The following is a 22,018-nucleotide window of genomic DNA, read 5'->3' as shown; positions in this document are numbered from 1 at the left end:
ACGTTATTAAAGAGAGAAATTCGAAAATGTGTATCCAGTAATAATTTTCTACACTCTGTACAATTCAATCTCTGAAATCTTTCCTGTTTCAGTTTTCACACAGAACTGTATAATCGCCATCTCAATAATACCTTCACAAAGCAGTGTTTTCAGAGTGGCGAATGCCTCCTCCCCTGGGAGGGCACGACAGTCCTCTCCACTCCACTGCACCTGGTTCACGCTTGTGCTCCCTCAGTCACGGGCAGGGCTGAAATTTTTAACTCTACTACATTAGGCATTGAGCCTGCCATTTGGGCTCAGTGATGCCTCCTGCAGGGTCTGACAGAAAATTGCAGCTGCGAACTGACGAGTGAATTAGGAGTAATTTAGTTGTGCACAAGCAATAGGTTTTTAAAATGGTGGTTAACTGGGACCCTCACTAACATCTTTGCAGTAGGTGAGCATTAGCTACTTCTAACCTCACTCCTCAGTTATAGTAAAATAAATTTTCAGACCAACCTCTGCCACATATACAGACATTTACTAAACAAGCACATTTTAGCAGGAGGCACAGAGACTACACAGCTCTTCTGTAAGCTCAGTGGATCCCGGCGGCCTGTCCTTTCACGAGTTCCCACCCCCACTGAGCACGAAAGGCTCAGCGGAGGAAGCAGCGGCAACATTCCAGGGCAGGCATCTGTTACAGCTGGGCAACCAGAAGTCATTCTCATCCACAGACGGCCCCCCAGGCCTTTTCGGACTCTAACGAGACACTGTCTTCATGAATAAAACTCATCGTGCCTAGGAGGCTAATTCTATAGGCATCAGATCCTGCCTGAGTTCCAGCTAACTGAAGGGAGCACAGCAGCCGCTGAGCAGTGAGCCCTCCGTAATAAAAGTGCTAACCGACCCACCTTTGGTCTGTGCATTCTTTATTAGGGGAACTTACTGCCCCTATAATTGATGCTTACACTAAACTGCACATTCATAATATTTACACAGTCTATGCTAAAGTGTTTTAATGAAAAAGTGTTCAAATGTAAGTACCAGAACAATTGCTGCTCAATAAATCATACATTCATCCAGTCAACAGATTTTGATGGAACACCTACCACATGTCAGATGCTGTGCTAGACACCAGGGTCCTAAAGTTAAACAAGATATGATTCTTATCTTCAAAGAGTTTACAATCTAGTGGGAAAAACATAAGCAAGGTAATCAATATAGTATAAAGTGATAAAAGCTGGATTAAGAGCACACCCAGGGTGCCAATGGGATCCCAAAGAAGGGCAACTACATCAGACTCAAGAGTTTGTCTGATTTAGCTTTCTAGAAGAGATGGTTCTTGATGTAGTGTTAGAAAACCAGTATGAATTAATTTAGATGCACTACATGGAGGAAATAATTTTAAACAAAAGTCGCAGAGCAGTTCTGAAGGCAGAGGTTTGAAACCCCACAATCCATTTTAAAAACGGTAAGTAGTTTAGAGTGGCTGGAGGACACGGAGACTGAGTGGAGGGAGATGAGCTTGGGAGACCAGCTCATTTAGGCTTACGTGTTAAGGTAAGGAGTTTGAAATTTTCTGAAAGATATGGAATACCAGGAAAGAACTTGAATCATGCAAGCAATGTAGATTTTAGAAGGATTGTTCCAACAATATGTAGGATGAGTTGAAGTAGGATTGGGGAGGAGGCAGAGTCGATAAGGGGGTAATACACATGACAAGTGGTAAGCGTTTGGGCAAAGGCAGAAGCATACTGAGATATATAGTAAGCATAGCGAGTGCAAGAATAGTGAAAGGGACAGACTCCAAAGTAAGAAACTAAAGGACTCGCGACTGAGTGGATAAACAGAGAATGAGAAAAATCTAGAATGTCTCAGGGCCTTGGGCAATTGCACAGATTGTGCTACACAGTAAGTATAAACGACCGAATGAATGAAGTAAAGATCAAATTAACAGTGGCTTCAATATGGTGCATTTATTCTTTATTATATGAAGATATCCAATACATAAGTTTTCCTTAAAAGTCTGTATAACCATAAAATAAAAATGGAAGGCTATATGACAGGAGCTTCTTCTCATTATCAGATACTAATACACCCATGTCAACCCACTGGATTCTCTCTGCTCTTCTCTTACCTGGCTTGTGTTACAGAGGCTCAGTTCCCTCCACTTCTTTAAGCACTTTCACTACAGATGTTTGTCCTTGCTGGTCAACCTGGAAGTGATTTCAATTTATCACAGTATATATCTTATTTATGCAAGCACTGCAAACTATAACCTCACAAATGTATGTTAAATTCTCTGCAGTAAGCATAGCTTATTGTATACAATTCTCTCCTAACATAACTGAAAACAACTTAAACTGAATGGAAATCCAAAGTAATTAATAAGATGTGTTTTAGAACTATCCAATTATGAATTACTCTAAGTGACTCTCCCTGTGCAGTCACTGGGTCACTAAGCACATATGTTCATGTACAATAACCTTTAAAACAGGAACATGTACTTTTGCCTATACAATACTCTAGCTGCTCCATCAGGCAAATGTGTATTCTTTCTAATTAAAATATAGCTAAAAATTCCTAAATAATGTCCCTTGTTTTCTAATAAAATCACAAAATCAACATATAGAATTCAATGAACAGTATGGTTATCTGGGAAAGCGATTCTATACAACAAACAAGTGCCTCCTTTTCAAAGATCTTGAGAATGATGAAATACACTTAACTGTAACATTCATGTAACATCATTACAACATATAATTCAATATTTTAGTCATGAGATATTTTAGAATCTTGAAGACTATCAAGAGTAGAATTTCAAAAGTCAACTATTATACATTGTGGATGTCTGAATGTAACTTCCAGTAAATTGAATACTAAAAAATAGATTTTACTATACCAAAGTCAAAGAAAAATGCAGACAGTGAGGCAAAATAAAAATGATTTATTGTGCCACCAGTTGTAATTTAACAAAATACAGCAAATAACGTATTGGATATGTATTTTCTAACTCTACATGGAAATAATAGTGTAAAATAATAAATTAACTACAAAAAAGTTACATCTCCTGAAGGGAAAAACTTCTACAAATGACCACACTGAGTATTTAGATGAAGAAAGAGGTTTGTTTCAGAGTGTGCTGTCTTATTAAAATGTTAGATCCCAGAAGAATCTCCCCTTTTTCTACAATATGACAGCCTACATATTTTCTGATTATATTCACAGGAAAATATAACACAACAATATTGAGAACAGATTTGTTAAGGAGAAGTAAAGAAAAATTTATCAATGGAAAATACTACACGCATGCTGAGCAACCACAGTAGTAGTCATTTTAATATGAGAACCCTCTGTAGGGTTTAAGATGATTACAGTGGGATAAATTTTTCCGAAAAAAGAGAAAATGACTCAGAAATGGTGTTATAGACTTATTTTTGCCAAAATGTCTTCCAGCTTATTGTTTTAATCACAATAACCTGAACAAAAAAGAAATTCCAAGGTATAAATTTAGCTAGTGAAGACAGCACTGAAACGTTACATATACTTATATATGTTTTCTTTCTGATATTTTAGTAGTGAATTTTAACACCTCCTCAGATCTTGAAAAAGTACTACTTTGAATTTATTGGGTTCACACACATCACATTTCTGATAATGTTGCCAAGGGAATAGACAAAAGTCATATTCTACAGAATAGATTTTTCATTTTTGAACCACTTATTTTGCTTGATGCTATTTTTTCTAATTTATGTAATCTTAACATATAAAATTTAAAATTATGAACTTGGAAACAACTCTATAAAGTTCTCTCTTCTCTCTGTATTTCCAAGGACAAGTGAGAAACATAGAATAGACAAAATGATTCTCACACATCTAACCGTTAAATAATATCTATTTAGAAGAAAATTTTCAATTGTTTAATATACCAAAAGGAGATGCTTACAATAACATACATTAATTTTGGGACAGAAAATATCTCTTTACATTTTGGATAAGAATTGCTAAATTATCCCTTAGTCCATATATGTGATAATGGATAATGCACGTTTTTAGATCCTTATTTAATAATCTAAGAAAACATTCCCCCTCCCATTTTGTATTGTTTCTAGCTAAATAACAATTCTGTGCAGGTAATAAGATTTGTAGTTAAAAACAGAATAAAAGAACAAACAGAACTGGTCACTAGAATAATTACCTTGTGCTCTACTGAACAAATAGAAGCACATAATTTAGAAGACAAGAATTCACAAGACAAATCAGCGTTTAAATAAGCATTTTAGGGGTGAGCCTCCATCATTCTAAATGCTTGTTACAGAAAACATCTATAATCATGCTGCATGGAAAATTTCTCTTGCATGTACTTTAATTCCTTGAACATTTTCATATGTTTGAAACAAGGTGAACTATTTTCGTCTCACAGGTTTTGGGTCCAATTCCAATTCATCAAATTGAGAATAGTGGCAATTATATTTTGGGGAATGGGTAGCAAAAAAACAGTAGACAAGAAATGTGGTTACTGTATAGATGCTGTCATATAGTTTGATACAGATGTAACTTTCTTATGAAAGCTAATTAAAAATTGACCTCTAAAATATATTCAAGATAAGTAATAAATCAGAAAGACAGAGCTTCAACAACTTATACACAAGCGAGCACTTGTACGTGTGCAGGAACTTTCACACACCCAGCATCTGTCCTTCTGAATATTCTCTTTCCATCCTCAACTTTTCGAGAAAAAAAAACCTGAATAAAGGGAGCTTTAGACAAATATATTCCAGTGTTTGATCATACTTTACATTCAATTCATCTCTCCCTTAAAATGCTTAGTGCGAACGGCATATTCACTTTAAAAAACTAAATTCCCCATGGAATACGTAAGACATTGACAAAGTCTTCATCATCGGCTATCCCTATACTTAGACCTTCATAGAAATCCTCAAATTCACCATATGACACTTCATCAGATTTGCTGCAGGCATCTTTCAGGGTTTCTAGAAAAGATGATTTGACTTCTTCTTCTGTAGAATGGCCTGTAAAATAGTGACAATGAAACAATCTCCTTAAAAGTCCAGTAAAATGACTGATGATGATAAAAAAATACTTAATCACCTTAGGAAATTTTTTCAACAATTTGAACTTTTATGTCAAACTGCCCTCCAATTTATTTAAACATCTTCTTACGTGAAATAGAATTTAATGGTGATTTTAATACACATTTGAGGCATCTTTTAAGCTTCTGATGGGGCTATCCTATACGGAAAGGCAAAATAATAGTTACTACTATAGATATTCTTATATTTCTTAATGTTTTAGAAGACTTGCCTTCATTCCCATTAGAAATGAGGAAAGAAGAAAACAAGCGAATAATTTCAACGATTGCTAGGCTGTTGACACAGTAACGCACTGTGTGAAAGGCGGCCCTACGCTCAGGCATTGGTTATTTATTTTATGGGTCCGTTACTCATGACTGAGGCTAGAAAATGCTCCTGCAAACAGGATTTACAGGCCTTTGAAAACCTTTGCTGGAAGAACTTTCACTTGATTAAATCATTCTATTTTAATCTCTAACTTTCAGTAGGCTATTTCCACTGGATTATATTAAATATGATTAATTTTATCCTATAGAAAGACGCTATTGAAAATCACATGTGTAAAAGAAAATTCTAATTCTTTGATCGGTGTCTTAAAGAAAGAACACAACATATCTAATTCATCCTTTTAAAAATTCATTTGATTTTTAATCCACAAAGAGAACAATAAGTTATTTAAATAAGTCGCTTTGATTATATTATGCCCAGTTAAAGGGAAGGAGTGATTTCAGCTTAAACACCATTTCCTTAAGAAGCTGTCAGCGACCACCCACATGTAGGCACTCTGTCACAGAACTCATCTCACTAATTTGCGCCCCCATCCCCACCCTCTTTGCAGGGATCTACTCCCAGGATCCTAACATGACACAGGGGAAAAGACATTCATTAATTTTTTAATAAGAAAAGAGGAATTAAAAGATGAAAAGAAGCTTTAAAAAAAATGGTCGTATAATACTCAAAGAAAATAGAGGCCCATATACAAAGGAAGAAAAAGGGTCAGAAAAATCTATGTGACTCTCTAAATCGTTTTAAAGTCAAGTTGCATTTTAAAATAAAAAAATGGGAATACCACCTTTAATTGTTTCTTACAGGGTGGGCAAAATTATGGTAAGAGTTGGATCTTTTTCAAAAGCCAGAGGTTCTCTAACCGACTTAGATAATAAATCATTGTACAGTGCCTTTCAAACTAAAACAATAAAATCTGCTTTGGATAGCAAGATGTTTGCTGTCTTTTAAAAACATGCGAGAAATAGAGAACAAGTGATTATTTTATTTAAAAAAACAAGTTGAATAAACAAGGACCGAATAATTATGCTATGCAGAGATGGTAATATAAAACAGTAAAGTGAATTTGTGACTGAATGCTAGTCAAGGATAAAAATTAATCGAGATCTAATCTATATAAAAATGTTTACCTGTCAGCAGAAGAGATTTCCCCTTATACCATGCATACTTTTGAACAGATGAGTTTAACACTTAAGAAAAACAAGTTTTATCTAAATGTATGTTTCAAATACTCAAGAATTTTATGCCTCCTTTGTATCCCCCACCCAGAAAATACCTACCTTCTCTCATTTGTAACTAAGCTTTCTTTCACTCCTCTCAGAGACCAGAAGGTATTTTAATAAATGATGTTAGATTTTTAACACCATTACACAGAAATACATTTGGGAAATCTCATTTCTATTTAAGCTGAAAATGCTTTTTTCTAATAAATTATTTAAGCAAAGTAAAAAGAAAATACTTTCTATGGTTAAATTATATGTGATAGAAAAGCCTTAATTTGAAATTAAATATAAATTGTAAACAATCTATATCGCAGAGATGAGTGCGTGAATAGATTATAATTTGTAATGATAGATAACAATAAATGTTTTCTGTCTTTCTTTTTTTAAAAACAGTAACAGGTTTTCCTTTTTTTAAGACTGTTTACCTTTCTAGCTTATCTTCCTTAATGTTAATGCAAAGAAGAGGTATGGAATTTCTTCAACTAACAAAGGCTTATCCAACAACAACAAAAACAGAACCCTTGCCGATTCAGTGACGCATACTAAAGCTACTTAAGCAACTTAGTTAAGATTACTAGAGAAGACAAAGAGAAAAAAAATAAAAAGTGTTGAAATCACCTAATTTTGAAATAAACAAACTATCTTGTTTTTATATTTAGTATGACTAGTGAAAGGAAAAAAGCAGAGAATGGCATGGATTTAAAGGGAAAGATACGCTAAAGTACAATTAAATAATACTAGAAATTCTTACGGCAACTGTAGTTCATTCAAAGTCATTGATAAACAAATGAAACTATGTTGACCTGAAATACATTATGACAAATTGGGAAGCCAATGATGATTAGCTTTAATCTTCATAACAAATTCTGTTGTTTTTTTCACTTCACAATTAAAAGTTATAAATAAACCATTTACAAAGGTTAATGATGATAATAAACCAAAGTAATTACAGTGCATCTTCTTTTTCGTTTTTTTAATTTTTTTGTGAGGAAAACTGTCCCTGAGCTAACACCTGTGCCAATCTTCCTCTATTTTATATACGGGACACTGCCACAGCATGGCCTGATGAGTGGTGCGCAAGTCCGCATCCGGGATCCGAACCTGCAAACCCCAGGTGGTTGAAGGGGAGCACATGAACTCAACCACCATGCCACTAGGCCAGCTCCCAGTGCATCTTCTCTTAATATTAAAAAAGGAAAATTCTAGAATAATAGTATTCCATAGTATTTACCAGTATATAATCAAAATTATAAATTAGAAACTATTCACAAAATATAAATTACAAATGGTCAATAAATATACAAAAATATGTTTAACCTTCCTAGTAACTGGAGAAATGCAAATACAAATATTATTTTAGCCTATCAGATTGGCAAAAATCTAAGGCATTGTCAGGTTGTGGGGGAAATGAATTCTCCAGCAACGGCAGGGTAATCTGGCATAGCGATCTTACAACACAAGTTGGGAGGATCAATTAAAATTTGTAATGTAGATGTTCTAGGTCTTGATATTACCCCAAGAAAATAATAGAAAATGGGCTTCAGGAGTCATAAATAAGCATATTCATTGCTTCACTAATTGTACATCAATAATTAGAAATTAGCCTACCAATAGAAGACTAGCTAAGTAAACCGTAGTATACTGATTTTTAAAAAGATACGCAGCAGATAAAAATAAGGTGCTCAAATCTTTGTCTCCGTGGTGCAATCAGTCAGTGCGTGCATCTGGCTGTTAACAGAAAGCTTGGTGGTTCGAGCCCACCCAGGGACGGCTCCTTTGGTGTGTAAAAAGCAAACTACAGAGCAATACATTTAGTGTACCTTTCATGTAAAAAAAATCTTCAAAAAACTTAGATATTTATAGTACAATACAGCTATGAAAATTCATACAGTAGGGATGGAAATATATACATATTAAATGGTAATCACCGTCATGTCTATGGAGGGAAACAGTGAACAGAGGAGAGTTACTGTGGCTAAATCGTTCTTCACAATAAGAATTCATTTATAAATCAGTTATGTAAAAGTAAAAGTCAGAAGAAATATAGTAGGTAATGAATCCCTAGAATCACTTCAATATTTTCTATATCCTCAAATTTTGATAGATGTATGTATGTTCATTGTATGTATAGCCCCATCACTAGAGAAAGGCGTTCCCTCATTCTGACGTCAATCTTCAGGTATAAGCAGATGCTGTAAAACTGACTTGGAGAACCTGCACATGTAATTATCCATTCTCCCAGTCTATTCTATTCTTTCTAATTCAAACCCCTCACTATCTCCTCAACAAGAAATAAAAGTTCAATCTCGATTACAAACATAAAAGAAAAAAATAAGTACAGACAATAGACCTAAGAAGTATAAATGAAAAAAGTCAAATAGCTCTCACATTTCTGGTTTAAAAAATAATTATTTATTTCTTCCCTTAATGGCCTCAAGTCCACATTATAAATTAATATGATTTAAAGATATTTTTATTAACTAACATTTCAGAAATCTAATGCAGTCTGACTTATAATAATTACCTGAAATTACTTGAGGATGCTTCTTTGCACAGTAACATTTTCTTATGTCTATAATAGACACGCTGCCTGTTTTATTGAAATCCAGTTTCATAAAGGCCTAAATAAGAGAGAAATGTTATTTTTTTGTATGAAATCATTAGACATGTGAACCTAATCTTCTATTCTACAGTAGGCTATTTTTGAGCTCTAAACAAGACAGTTTAAAAGTATTAAACTGGTGTGTGAAGGAAGCATCATGGACACAGGGAGAAAGATATTAGAGCAAGACATTAGGGGCTGGCCCCATGGCCAAGTGGTTGGGTTCCCATGCTCCGTTTCATTGGCCCAGGGTTTTGCTGGTTCAGATCCTGGGTGCGGACACATGGCACTGCTTATCAAGCCACGCTGAGGCAGCGTCCCACATAGCAGAACTAGAAGGACCTACAACTAGAATATACAACTATGTACTGGAGGGCTTTAGGGGGGAAAAAAAGAGAAGATTATCAACAGTTGTTAGCTCAGGTGCCAATCTTTAAAAAAAAAAAAAAGGCACTAGGTAACCTGCACTCAAGTATTAGTTCTACCACCTTCCAGCACCCTGACCTTGAGAAAACCTCAGCCACCCTGGCTTTCCTGCTCTGCACACTGAAGAGCTGGGTAAAAGCTCTCAGGTAGCTTCCAGCCCTAGGATTCACGTGAAACTGATAAATGGCCAAGACAAATTACCAGGACTATTTTGATTCAAAAAGTGCAAAATCAATGAGAAAGTGAAATACTTTATAAATGGGTTAATCACTCTATCTCCTGAAATTTAACACTACCTTTTGAAATGCTAGCTGTTTCATTGCTCCTCTAATTCAATGCAATTCTGAGTATCATAAAATATAAAATATTTTATTGGGAAGAGAAGTGGATACACAGAAACACACAACTGACCAAAGCAACATCCCACATTTACAGAAGAGTCAAAACTAGAATCAAGTTAGTCTATTCACAACAGTGTGTTCACAGGCATACGGTGCATTTTATGGGCTGAACTGTATCCCCCAAAATTCATATGTTGAAGCTCTAACCCCAGTATCTCAGAATGTGACTGTATTTGGAGATAGAGCCTTTAGGGAGGTAATTAAGATAAAATGGAATCATCAGGGTGGGCCCTAATCCAATCTGACTGGCGTCCTTCGAAGAAGAGGAGATGAGGACACAGACACACAGACTCAGGGACGACCACGTAAACACACAGGGAGAAGACAGGCATCTACAAGCCAAGGAGAGAAGCTGAGGGAGAAACCAAACCTGCCGACACCTTGATCTTGGACGTCCAGCCTCCAGAATTGTGAGACAACACATTTCTGTCATTTAAGGCACCCAGTCTGTGGTATTTGTTAGGGCAGCCCTACTTTATAACTCTATGTGTGTCCTCTATTGCCAGCACCAAGATTTATGAAAGAGACAACCTCCAGTTTCCACTCTGGACACTCAAACCTATTACTAGCACATGCAAAGCACAAATAAATGCAAATTTACAAATATTATGTGGTGAATTTGTTTCACATGGGGTTTTTATTGTGTCTTTTGGCCAGTAAAGATTTTGATATTCTCTATTTGAGATTTACACCTGATGTACTGTTTATACTACTCCATACACAATAGCTTTGTTTCAATATGACATACATATACATTTTATATCAGGTACATACACAAAAGAAAAGGAAAACTACATTGTTCAAAAGTCTGCTCTAAAAATGGCTACCAGAATCCAAGTGATATGTACTTTCCTAAGAAAATCAGGACTCCTGTTTTTAATTCCAGTTTAAGATGGTAACTTTCATCTTCATTTTAACATTTAGCATGCATATTATAAAAACCAGAGAAACCATCCTAAGATAACATGTATTGAGCCTTGACACTGGGACAGCCACCAATGCTAAGAATTTAACATGTATTATCTTATTCAATCCTTACACCACCTCTATGGGACAAGAAACTGAGACTCGGAGATATTTAATAACAGATATAGTCATATAGCTAGTAATTTATGGAACCAACAATTTATAGAACTAGTAATTTGTGAACAAAATTTGATTTCAGATTTTATTTTCCTTTTATAATATTTTCCAAAAACATATGCATAAACTATTTTGCTTTATTCTGGGCTGGTTGTATGCGTTTGTGTTTTACTAAACCCAAATACATGACAGCTAAAGGGATTTAAAATATTTTACATGGTAATTCATTTAAAATAATGAACCTAACAACCTATTATAAATAACTATTTGAAAGATTACTTAAGAAAGTTACCTTCCGAACAAATGATTTCCTGTATTCATTCATTTCACCAATAACGTCACGTTTGAATTCTCCGTAATCAACCTTGCCATTGCCATTGCCATTCAGAATTAGCCATGAAGACTCAAAATCCTAGAAATAATCACAGAGACCACTGTTACACCTTTAACTTATATATGGCCACAACAATAATCATCATAATAGCATTTTGTTACATCTTTGTAGCCCCAGACAAGGCGGCAGACTTAATAAGAAAATTCCAAAAAGTTAAATAAAAATCCAAGCAAAGGTACTAAGAAAGCTATTTAAAGGAACTCTGTGGTGGACAGTTCTGTAAAGAGCCACTTAGGAATGGCAATAAATCCCAAATCTATCTTTTTAAGTTCAATTCCTTTCTATACACACACACGTAAAAATACTTACCATTTACTTGAATTTGAGCACAATTATTTTTAATGTTTTCTATCTGTGACAATTAAAAAGTCACTCCAGGTTCTGAAATGCCTCCAATAACATTAGGTCCACTGATTGTATTTCTGCTAGTCTTCATGCTTGAAAGTATGGAAGATCTGAATGACTTTAATATGATTCCATAATTTACACTAAAAGGTGTTATTGTGAGTAAACCTCTATGCCAATTTGTTCATTTACCATCGACTCTGACTTCTTTGGCAAATGCACTATTTAACAGAATGTTCTATTCACAGAGTTCCTAACCCAGCAATACAGCATGAGAGTTTCTTAAACTCAGGTGAATATCTTTTCAATGTTTCAGTCCAGTTGTTAGCTGTAACTGAGAATGTAAATAAAACATCTAGCAAGGTGACGACAAATAATGGGTACTCAAAAATATTCTCTTTCACTTTCTTCTAATTTTTTCAATTAAAACTGTAATAAGAAAAACTACATCTTAAGGTGCCCTGCCTCCCCCCAGTTCTCAACAATCCACACTTTTGTTTTGTCTATCCTAATCCCTGTACATGGTACAGACTATAAGTATCTGTAAAGTGAGCGTTAAGTGTGAAAATGAGCTTGACCTTTAAAATCATAAGTAATAGTGATAGAAGATGAATTTGTTCACCCAACTCATGGAATACTAGAATTAAAAGATACTGCTTGAAGCTTATAAGAAATAGTGTTCAAGAATTGAATAATGTACCAAAAGTGGCGACAAATTTATATAACTCTTCCTTTCAAAGATATGGTACAGAAAGGAAAATAATCATTCAGTTGGGAAAAAACTGAGGTAAATTTATTGATAGTGTCTCTATATAAATTAGGCTATTTAGGGAGCATATCAATGTTTTTTTTATTTCACATCAGGGAGAATGACAATGGCTTCCCAGAAACTAGCTCCACAATTCGCCCAGGCTGGGGATTCTTATGTTCTTGTGTTTGCTTATCTTTGCACGGACGGTCTCCAGGGACATTACAGGGAAAATAACAGGGGATATCATTTTTTAAGAAAAAGGGGAAGCTTACTCATATCTTCATAATATATGTTGTCCCTATGTTAGAAGTCTTATATAATTATTTTAGTTTTTATCCCTGAATCCAATCATAAAAATTTAGCAAATCAACAAAAAGAGAAGAATTGTGGTGATGCAGAAAGAGTACTAGCCTGGCCCAGATTATCTGGGTTCTAGTTCTATCTCAGTTAATAATTACATGTGTGACGGTAGATAGAGACACCAAGGCTTTCTAATTTTCTATTGCTGCTTTTTATTATTATGATTATTTATGAAAGGAAGAGATGAAGTTAGATGGTCCCTGGTGTGTGTCACTAGGTGGGCCACAAGGTTAAACTCAGCAAAAAACACGGAAGACAGATACGTCACAACAATGATAGGCAACACCATATTGGCACAGATTTTATAGTTGATAAGGCATGTTCCCATGTAATTTCCTCCTTTGAGCTTCAAAGCAACTCTGACTATATGCATCATATCTGGATCGCCTAGGCAGAGCCTGTCAATCAGAAAGTCAAAAGACGTATTCAAGATCACACAGTTCAAGTCACAAGGATAGAACTGAACCTATACCTCATAAATTCAATTTCCAGTGTTCCCTCCACAAAACACACTGTATCTTGTGATAAGACCATTTCAAGTAAAAGAGAACAATGCAAGAGAGCACCTTATCTGAAACCTTTGAGGTAAATGGGTTTCAAATTCATATGCTTTTAGGATAAAATCCAAACTTCTCAGCGTGACGTGCAAGGCTTCATTGTAACGGACACTGCTGGGTTTATTTCTCTCCATTCCTCTCTTTACCTTCCTTCCTTCCTTCCGTCTATCCCTTTAAACCAATGTGTCATCTGTTGATTCAGCACTTGCTATATGCCAGGTTCTATTCGAGGTGACAGAAATAGAGCAGGAAACCAGAAGCATCCTGGTCCCTGTGCTGATAGGACTCACAATCTACTTACAGGCAGAGCCAGACGATACTTATAAAGTGACATGAAGAAAATAAAATGGGCTAATGGCATAGAGAGGACCAGGGATCAGACGGGGTGCTCCCGCAGACAGAGGAGTCAGGGTAGTGCTCTCAGTAGAGAAACGTGTGGCCTGAATGACGAGAAATCCCAGCCCTGCAAAGGTCTAGTGAAGATCCCTCAGAGCAGAGGGGACAGTGCTGCGAAGGCTTGGGACGGGGCGTGGTGTGGGGATTTGCAATTCCCGGAAGAGGCCACACTCCTCCCCTCCATGCCTTCACACGTCCTTCTCCTCAGGAAGTATCCTCTGTCTGATCCATGCCCTTCCTCCCCTCTTGTCTGCTTGACTCCTTCTCAGCCTTCAAAACTCTGTGCGGACGATCCTCCTCCAGGAATCCTGTGATCTTCCCTCCTTCGCCATAACCTGGCTTGGAATTTATCCCATGTGTTCTGAAAGCATTCTCCCTTTGACACATATCATATTGTTTTGTAATCTTTTATATGTTTCTTTCCTTTGATTATGAAGACCTTAAGAGTACAGAGTATGCCTTCTCACAGCTTAGAACAATGCCTGGTTATAAGGCTCTTAATAAACATGTGAGGGAGGAGTCAATGTTGGACTTTTAAAAATCAACAGGACTTGTTGCCTGACAGCTTAACACTGATAATGAGGCATAAAGAAGAAGGAGACAAAGGAACTACTAAAATTTCAGTAGCAAAATGAATAATACCATTTAAGAATAATGTGTCATTCACTGCAGAGAATTATCTGTGGTACATACATTTTCAGATACTTCTAAGTGAAATACTTTTAGAGCTTGTTTAAAATCTGCCTTATCTAAAAGTCCATTTCCTTCCTTGTCCAACTGTTGAAGGTATTTTCCCAATCCAGTCAAAATGCGAACACCTCTGTTACGTAGCTGTTCTTTTAGCATATCTGTTTAGGAAGAAGAGAGATAGAAAGTAATTGTTCCTATGCACAAATTTATCAATTGCAAGTGGTTTTCTTGTAAGAAAATTAAAGTCAATGTAACTGATATAACATATGTGAATATACAAACAGATCATACACATGACTGAGAGACTTTGCAAAATAGAAAGCTTTTAGTAAAGGGGGTTATATATAAAATCACAAGTAAATACACCAGAACCATAGCACCACTGTGTGGTGAAAGTGTTATATCTTAAATACAGGAAAATAATAGTTCACTTTATCAGCATGAAAACAATCTAGATGCTACAAATAAAATTTTAGTTTTTATTTTGCAGGTTTCCTCTTCATCCCACATCATTAATCTCTTTCCTCTTTCTTTGCTGTTACCAACCAAATTACAAAATTGATGCCAGGCAAGTTACTCAAAAATCATCAGTTCAAAATTTCTAAAATAGTTTGAAATCTTCAAATTGTAACTTACACATTAAATAGCATCAAGGCTTTGGGGTGCTATCCTATACCAGTGCATTAAAGTAACCCTTTCTTACAGGAATTCATCAGAAATCATACTCAAGCCCCTAGCACTCTTTGTGTGGCTCAGCGACTTCCTTTAACGCAGTTCTGCCATCTTTACTTAAGAAAATCTAGGTAGCTTTACTAAAGCAAGTATTAAATATAATCATCAGAAGAAGGAACAAATGTCACCAGATACAATAGGGACAAATATTGTGTTGACCATGACAGAATAGAGAAAATGATTTACTAACAGTGGCATCAAGGATATTTGAGAGTTCAAACACCAATTCCAGACAACTTTTAAATCTGCTTCTAGCCTTCTTACTCCCATTTCATCTTTAAATGATAAATCAGGATTTATCAAAATTTATAAATTATTTGTTGACTTCTGTGATTAGTTGGTTAATGCCCTCCTCCATTCTTGACTATGAGACTCAGCAAAGAAATTGTCCACTTGAGCCTAGTAAACTGTAGTGGATATAAGATTGGACTCTAAAAACAAAATTTATAAAATGTATTAGTGTCCAAAACCTACATATATTTCATTTATTACCTACAACAACTCTGGAAAGTTAATAAAATAGGTTATTATCCCCATTTTAGAGATAAAGAAAGAGGTGCAAGAGATTTACACAAAGTCATATGTCTAGTGAATGGCAGACCCCAAACATGATACTGACTCCCGGTCCAGCATTTTTTCTCTTCCACTAGGCCACCACAATCTCTCTAGGAGATCATCTAACGCAGAAGACAAGTATTATATTACAAAAATCACTTCCATTGTATTCATTTCATGAATAAAACCCATACTATCTAGTACTTTTTTAAATTCTTAAATTCATAATTCATATAAATAGGATCATTAAAGTAGGAGAAATCCTAAAAATATTTTTAAATATCTATCTATCTATATAAACTTATAAAAAGATAAGCAAATAGAAAACATAAATCAAGTGCCATAAAACTAAAAAATATCTGGAAAATACTGCTTTTCCACTTGCAAAGCAAGTGGCTGAAAATTAAACCTACCTGCGAACATAGCAATGACACGTACCTTGAACAGCCTTGAGCACCAGCTTATCACTGGCTTCTTGACTGGTTATGTCATCCTCACGTTCCACAGAATCAGCTCTGCAATTGCCATGTTCACAGTGAAAAAAATATACTCCATTGTGCAATCTTGAGTATGGAAACTCTAAGTTCTTCTTTGCTTTAGACTCAAAGAAACTCTCAAGCAAAGTAGGAAGGCAGTTTTGAGATTTCTCAAGTCCCGCCCTCACCTGCGGCTTCGGTGCCCAGTGGGGTTAAATATGCTAAACCAGGGCCCAGATCCTTACAGCCTTCCAAGACTACCTTTAAAAATTATATTCATGTTTGTAATTATTTCAATGTTCTCTTAAACTACTTAATTATATTTATTAAATTTAAAAGCAGTTTTACCTTGCAAAGTATAAAATGTAAAAATCTATTTAAAAAAAAACAAAAAATTGCATTCATTTTGAGCAATACAGTAAATGACAAAGAAACATACACTCCCTCCAGCCAATATGTGGAATACGGCCTCTAATGCACATATAGTACACCAATTATTGTCATTTTGAATTATATTTAGTACCAAGAAACACTCAGCAAGAATGACACATATATATATTCTGTGATTAAAAACTCAAATTCATTTAAAAATATTTTTTGATTCATAGCACTATTTTTTCATTATGCATATTATCAATCAATGCATACTATAAGCATGTGGGACCCAAGATGTTTTTTTAATGCTTAATAAAAAAGCATCACACTAAAAGCATGGGAAAAGTTCTTATAATATGCTACTATATTCCATCTGTTAAAATTTATTACTTGGTAGCATTTGGTAAAACATGTGTTAGCACAGGCAAATTAATAAAGTATCTTTAACTAACATAATGGCATATTTTTTATCTTTACTTGATTGTAACTGTTCCCATATATGGAGTATACTTCAGTACAAGACAGCACATAAAATAGACAAATATAGCTATGGTTTGTTTTTAAAAAATATAAACCTTAACTAAAGTCAAAAAGCCTTAGGGGACCCGCCAGGTGGTGCAGCAGTTAAGTGCGCACGTTCCACCTCAGCAGCTGGGGGTTCGCAGGTTCGGATCCTGGGTGTGGACATGGCACTGCTTGGCACGCCATGCTGTGGTAGGCGTCCCACATATAAAGTAGAGGAAGATGGGCACGGATGTTAGCTCAGGGCCAGTCTTCCTCAGCAAAAAGAGGAGGATTGGCGGCAGATGTTAGCTCAGGGCTGACCTTCCTCAAAAAAAAAAAAAAAGAAAAGAAAAAGCCTTGGGATAGAATCTCATTTTAACAATAAAAATAGTGTTTTTGTTTACTTTCAAAATGACAAATGCATGTTTGACTTACTTGAGAGAATCCAAAGCTATCTGATCAATATTTGTGATTCGAAGTATAAGTAATGTGTTTTCTCTTATGCTCTCTGGAAGTCTGGGATGATCAGAACTCAAAAATGTTAAGTTTCCACCCTAAAGAAATTAATACATTAATTATTTAAGGCTAGAAAGTATATAAGAAGTAAAAGAAACTAATACTAATTTCAAATATTCAATTTTCATTATATGTGACATGGTATACTGTTATACCGATAAAAAAGTACATTTAGAGAACATTTAGAAAGTACACAGGCCTTCAGCTAATAATATAGGAAAAAAAGGACTAATTTCCCAATCAATCTCTCAATTAGAACAATCTTAGATTTAACAATTTATGTGAAAAAAATAAGAACTCCAAATTTTTATAAGAATCGGAGGAAGAAAGGACAAGTTATTTCAATTGAACTTATGACATCCCTAAACACAGAAACAGAGCTATCGACCCACAGAAAGATGTACTGCAAACGGACTGAACTATCATAGATTCCTCACCCTCTTTCACCTGGTCTTTTAATGACAAACATCACATAAATGTAAAACTAATTTTAACCTAATTAGAGCATCAAGGCTTTGGTGAAAAAATTCCTATCAAAAATCCTTAATCTAAACTTAGAAAATTATTATTTTAATTTCTGAGTTGCTCAAATAAATATGATCAAATACAAATTTAAAATAAGAGGCTTAATTATCTCTCTTGAAAATTAAGGAAGAGATTTCTCTCCCCTCCTTTTTCCTGGAACATTTACTTTAGAAAACCTGTAACTATAAGTACTTCATCCATTCTTTGAAATGTATATAAGTTCTCTTGAAATTATCATATTAAGCAATTAAAGAGAGCATATGATATGCGTAGCAGTGTTATGAATATAAGTATATGTGTGTATGCGTACGTGTGTGCATAAAGGTACATCTATGCAGTCTGTGCATTCACACAATACGTATATGCATGCGTATGAGTGAACATATGTGGGTGCACTTCAATGCATGAGTGTCTATGGGCACGTGTGCATGTTTATATGTGTATTATCTTAACAGCTGGCACTAAAATTTTTTTAGGGAATGTTTAGAAAAAGACCTTGAAGGGGCATATAGAAATGAAAAGATAAGTTCCAGAGTAACATCTGGAAGGCAGAAGAGACCCGCCCCTCCCTCCCAAAAAAGAAGAAGGTCAAATATTTCTGCATAAAGAAATGGAATAATGTGGGGAGCAGCAAGAGATGGAAGGAGTCAGAAAATGGAGAGGAAGGCTTTTACCATGGGAAATATTCAAGGAACATATTTTTAAGACTAAGAATGTCGGATAATAGATAGTAAGTTGCTTACACTGCTGCAAGATAAATCTCCCTCTAGATCCCTGTCAGAATGTCTACCACACACCCAAAGCATTATATATATGGCTTGTGTATGGTTTCCTCCCTTCCTTCCTTGTTTCTCTCCAGCCCCTGCTTCTTCTCTTTCTTTCTTAGAAATCATAAAAAGGAGCAGAGTTCCACATCTGGCTCAAGTAATATGGAACAGGGATAGCGAGAATAAATCATCAACTATACACACTAAATGACTGGAGACAGCAGCCAGAGCTAGGGGTAACATTTAATCTTGGGATAGGCATTAAACATCCTCTCTGCAGGTTGTGAAATGGGAGTTGGAGCTGATTTTCTCTAGATCTCAAGAGGCAGGCTTGAGTGACATATGTGTAGTGTATTCAATCCAAGTTTAAGATGTGAAGTTTTTCCGCACCCCCAACTCCTCACCTAACCTGTCACTACATCTTATTGATTCTACCTCCTGAAGATTTTTTTTTATTTTTCTAATTAGCATCATAGCCATTGTCACTTGTCTAGTTCAGGTTGCCATAACCTCCTTCCTAGATTAATATAATTCACTCCAATCCGGTTCTTTGTACTAGTCTTCAATCCATTCCCCACATTGTAACCAGAGAGATCTTTCTAAATCACAAACCTGGTAATATCACCTCCCCTCATTCATCCACCTCTCTCTTTCAATATCTCCTCAGTACATTTTACATAACTCTTTAACATAAGACTGCTCTTGATAAGCTCTGACTTATCTCTTGCCAACCCCCACCTTGAACTGGAGTTCAGCTATACTGAACTACTTTCAGTTCTCCAAATAAGCCACGTTCTTTCATGCTTTTGTTCTTTGCTGTGTCCTCCACCTGGAAGCCCGTCCTGACACCCTTCTGTCTACTTACCCCAGCGCATCTAACTCCTTCCCTACGTCAAGGTTAGATGGCACTTTCTCCAGGAAGCCTCCTTTAACCCCACAAAACTGGGTCATTGACCCTCCTTTCTGGCCCCTCCTATCTGACTGTAGGCTCCACAAAAGCAGGGAATGGATTTTACTTATTCACTGTTCTATCTCCAATGCTTAGCCTAAGAGTATGTATTTGTTACCTGAATGATCACCATAGATATTGCTGCCTGTTGATCATGAGATAACATGATGTAATAACTTAAAATTAAAGAGCAATAATTGTAACATTACCTATGATTGACCCATTCAAGGGAATCCTTGGGATATACCAGATGCCTTTTAGGGCCCGTAAAAGTACCGAGAGACAAGCTCTCCTGGGCTTATATTGCAGATTTGGGCAGGGAGAGTGTTACAGGGCATACACACTATGCTTAGATTCAGACCATGGGGATCTGGACCTGAGAGGCAGAACCTCATGGGGAAACATCAACCATTAGCCATTCACACAAATGCCCCTGCTCAGGAAGGAGGAGAGAAAATAAAGTGAAGGTTAGAAACCCCGCTCCTCCAGCCCACAGGATCCCACAGCACCCAACATCTGGTACTAAAATGTTTGCACGTATGCACACAACTTACAATATAAAAATCACCAAGTTGGTATTGTTTTCCTTTTCTTCGTCCACGCTGATGACTATAAACATTTTTTTGAATGAAAGGAAGCACATTTGTTCTACAAATTAAAGGACAAAAATGTGAAATTATTCAGCTTCTCTCAGAAATAGTCATCTTGAGAGTTGTAACAATGCTTTATGGCATACCTATTTTTCCCAAATTGCCGATATTCATAAACTGTAAGAGACTGGTCATGAGTGAAAAAGAACCCAATCAGCTCTCTGCAAGCATCATGTCCATTTCTAGAAAAACAGAATGATATCAAAAGATTTTCAAATAGGATAACTTTCAAATTAAATAATCAACCAGAATTGTGTATGTCAAAGACAGCATAAATTCCTTCAAATGTGTACCAATGAGCAAGGGTTACAGGAAGGCACAGGGAAAACATGACAGAGCTTCCTGAAGTGTCAAGTCAAGTAAGATTTGGGTGGAGAAAATAGCTTTTTCTTACACTGATATGAATATGGATATATTACAATATGGATTACTAATTCAACATAGGCATTTAAGATAAAGTAAAAGAACTTAAAAAAATATTGAGTTTCTTTTTGAAAGACATTTTAAAATCACTTTTAAAGTAATTTCTAATTAAAATGTTTTTCTTGTAGGTTCATACTTCCTATAATTTTTGTAACATACAAATAATACACATGACCTAAAAATGTTTGTTCTAAATTCACATTTTTCACTCAAATTTAATCTCATTATTATTTCTATTTAAAAAGAGAATACCTTTTCTTTTTTTTATATATATATTTTTTTAAAGATTTTATTTTTTTCCTTTTTCTCCCCAAAGCCCCCCGGTACATAGTTGTGTATTCTTCGTTGTGGGTTCCTCTAGTTGTGGCATGTGGGACGCTGCCTCAGCGTGGTCTGACGAGCACTGCCATGTCCGCGCCCCAGGATTCGAACCGACGAAACACTGGGCCGCCTGCAGCGGAGCACGCGAACTTAACCACTCGGCCATGGGGCCAGCCCCGAGAATACCTTTTCTTAATCATAATATTAAAAAGTTTAATAAAATCACAATTACCTTGATATGATCCTACCATCAAATTGTACTTTATGAGAAAGCATATTTTCAGTTAATGTAGAATGGGTTCTTATCCTGTTAACAAAAACAATTGTCAATAATTATTTTAAAGTTCTTCTAAATAATTTCTAAGCCTCTTCTCTTTGCCTCCCTCCCACCACAGAATTCGCCTTCTTAGCTTCTTGTGATTAGAGGTGACTAAGAGACCCAGTTCTGCCAATAAACTTCCAAGAAAGTCTTTCCTTTGTCCCGACAAGAGAGGGGCATGAGAAGCGTTCCCACCTGTGAATGTGGCAGGAATAGGATGCTAGGAGCCACTGCAGGCATCAGGCAGCCAGGTCAGGCCAATAAGATCTCAAGGAAGCCAGCCCAGAGCTGGGCCATGACTGAGCCACTGAACTGAAA

The 22,018-nt window shown here is 35.8% G+C and overlaps 1 protein-coding gene across 7 annotated transcripts in view; it reads right to left on the bottom strand.

Moving 5' to 3' along the window:
- Positions 1-3,043: 3,043 nt before the first annotated feature.
- CAPS2 (calcyphosine 2) overlaps positions 3,044-22,018 on the bottom strand; it is a 52,627-nt gene continuing 33,652 nt past the window's right edge. For 6 of the 7 annotated variants that reach the window (XM_070507314.1, XM_070507317.1, XM_070507316.1 and 3 more), the window contains 9 exons: positions 21,614-21,688; positions 20,724-20,819; positions 20,542-20,635; positions 17,666-17,784; positions 16,314-16,390; positions 14,592-14,746; positions 11,388-11,507; positions 9,108-9,204; positions 3,044-5,015 (listed from right to left, as the gene is read on the bottom strand). In XM_070507314.1, the coding sequence (XP_070363415.1) occupies positions 4,840-5,015; positions 9,108-9,204; positions 11,388-11,507; positions 14,592-14,746; positions 16,314-16,390; positions 17,666-17,784; positions 20,542-20,635; positions 20,724-20,819; positions 21,614-21,688 (1,009 nt within the window). In that variant the 3' untranslated portion in view covers positions 3,044-4,839. The remainder of the gene's footprint in view (positions 5,016-9,107; positions 9,205-11,387; positions 11,508-14,591; positions 14,747-16,313; positions 16,391-17,665; positions 17,785-20,541; positions 20,636-20,723; positions 20,820-21,613; positions 21,689-22,018) is intronic. The other variant, XM_070507315.1, reaches the window with a different exon arrangement.

Source organism: Equus asinus, chromosome 4, assembly GCF_041296235.1.
Source record: "Equus asinus isolate D_3611 breed Donkey chromosome 4, EquAss-T2T_v2, whole genome shotgun sequence".
In the NCBI taxonomy this organism is placed as follows: Eukaryota; Metazoa; Chordata; class Mammalia; order Perissodactyla; family Equidae; genus Equus; species Equus asinus.
The sequence above is the reverse complement of the archived record's forward strand: the minus strand, read 5'-3'. Positions and strand labels throughout refer to the sequence as shown.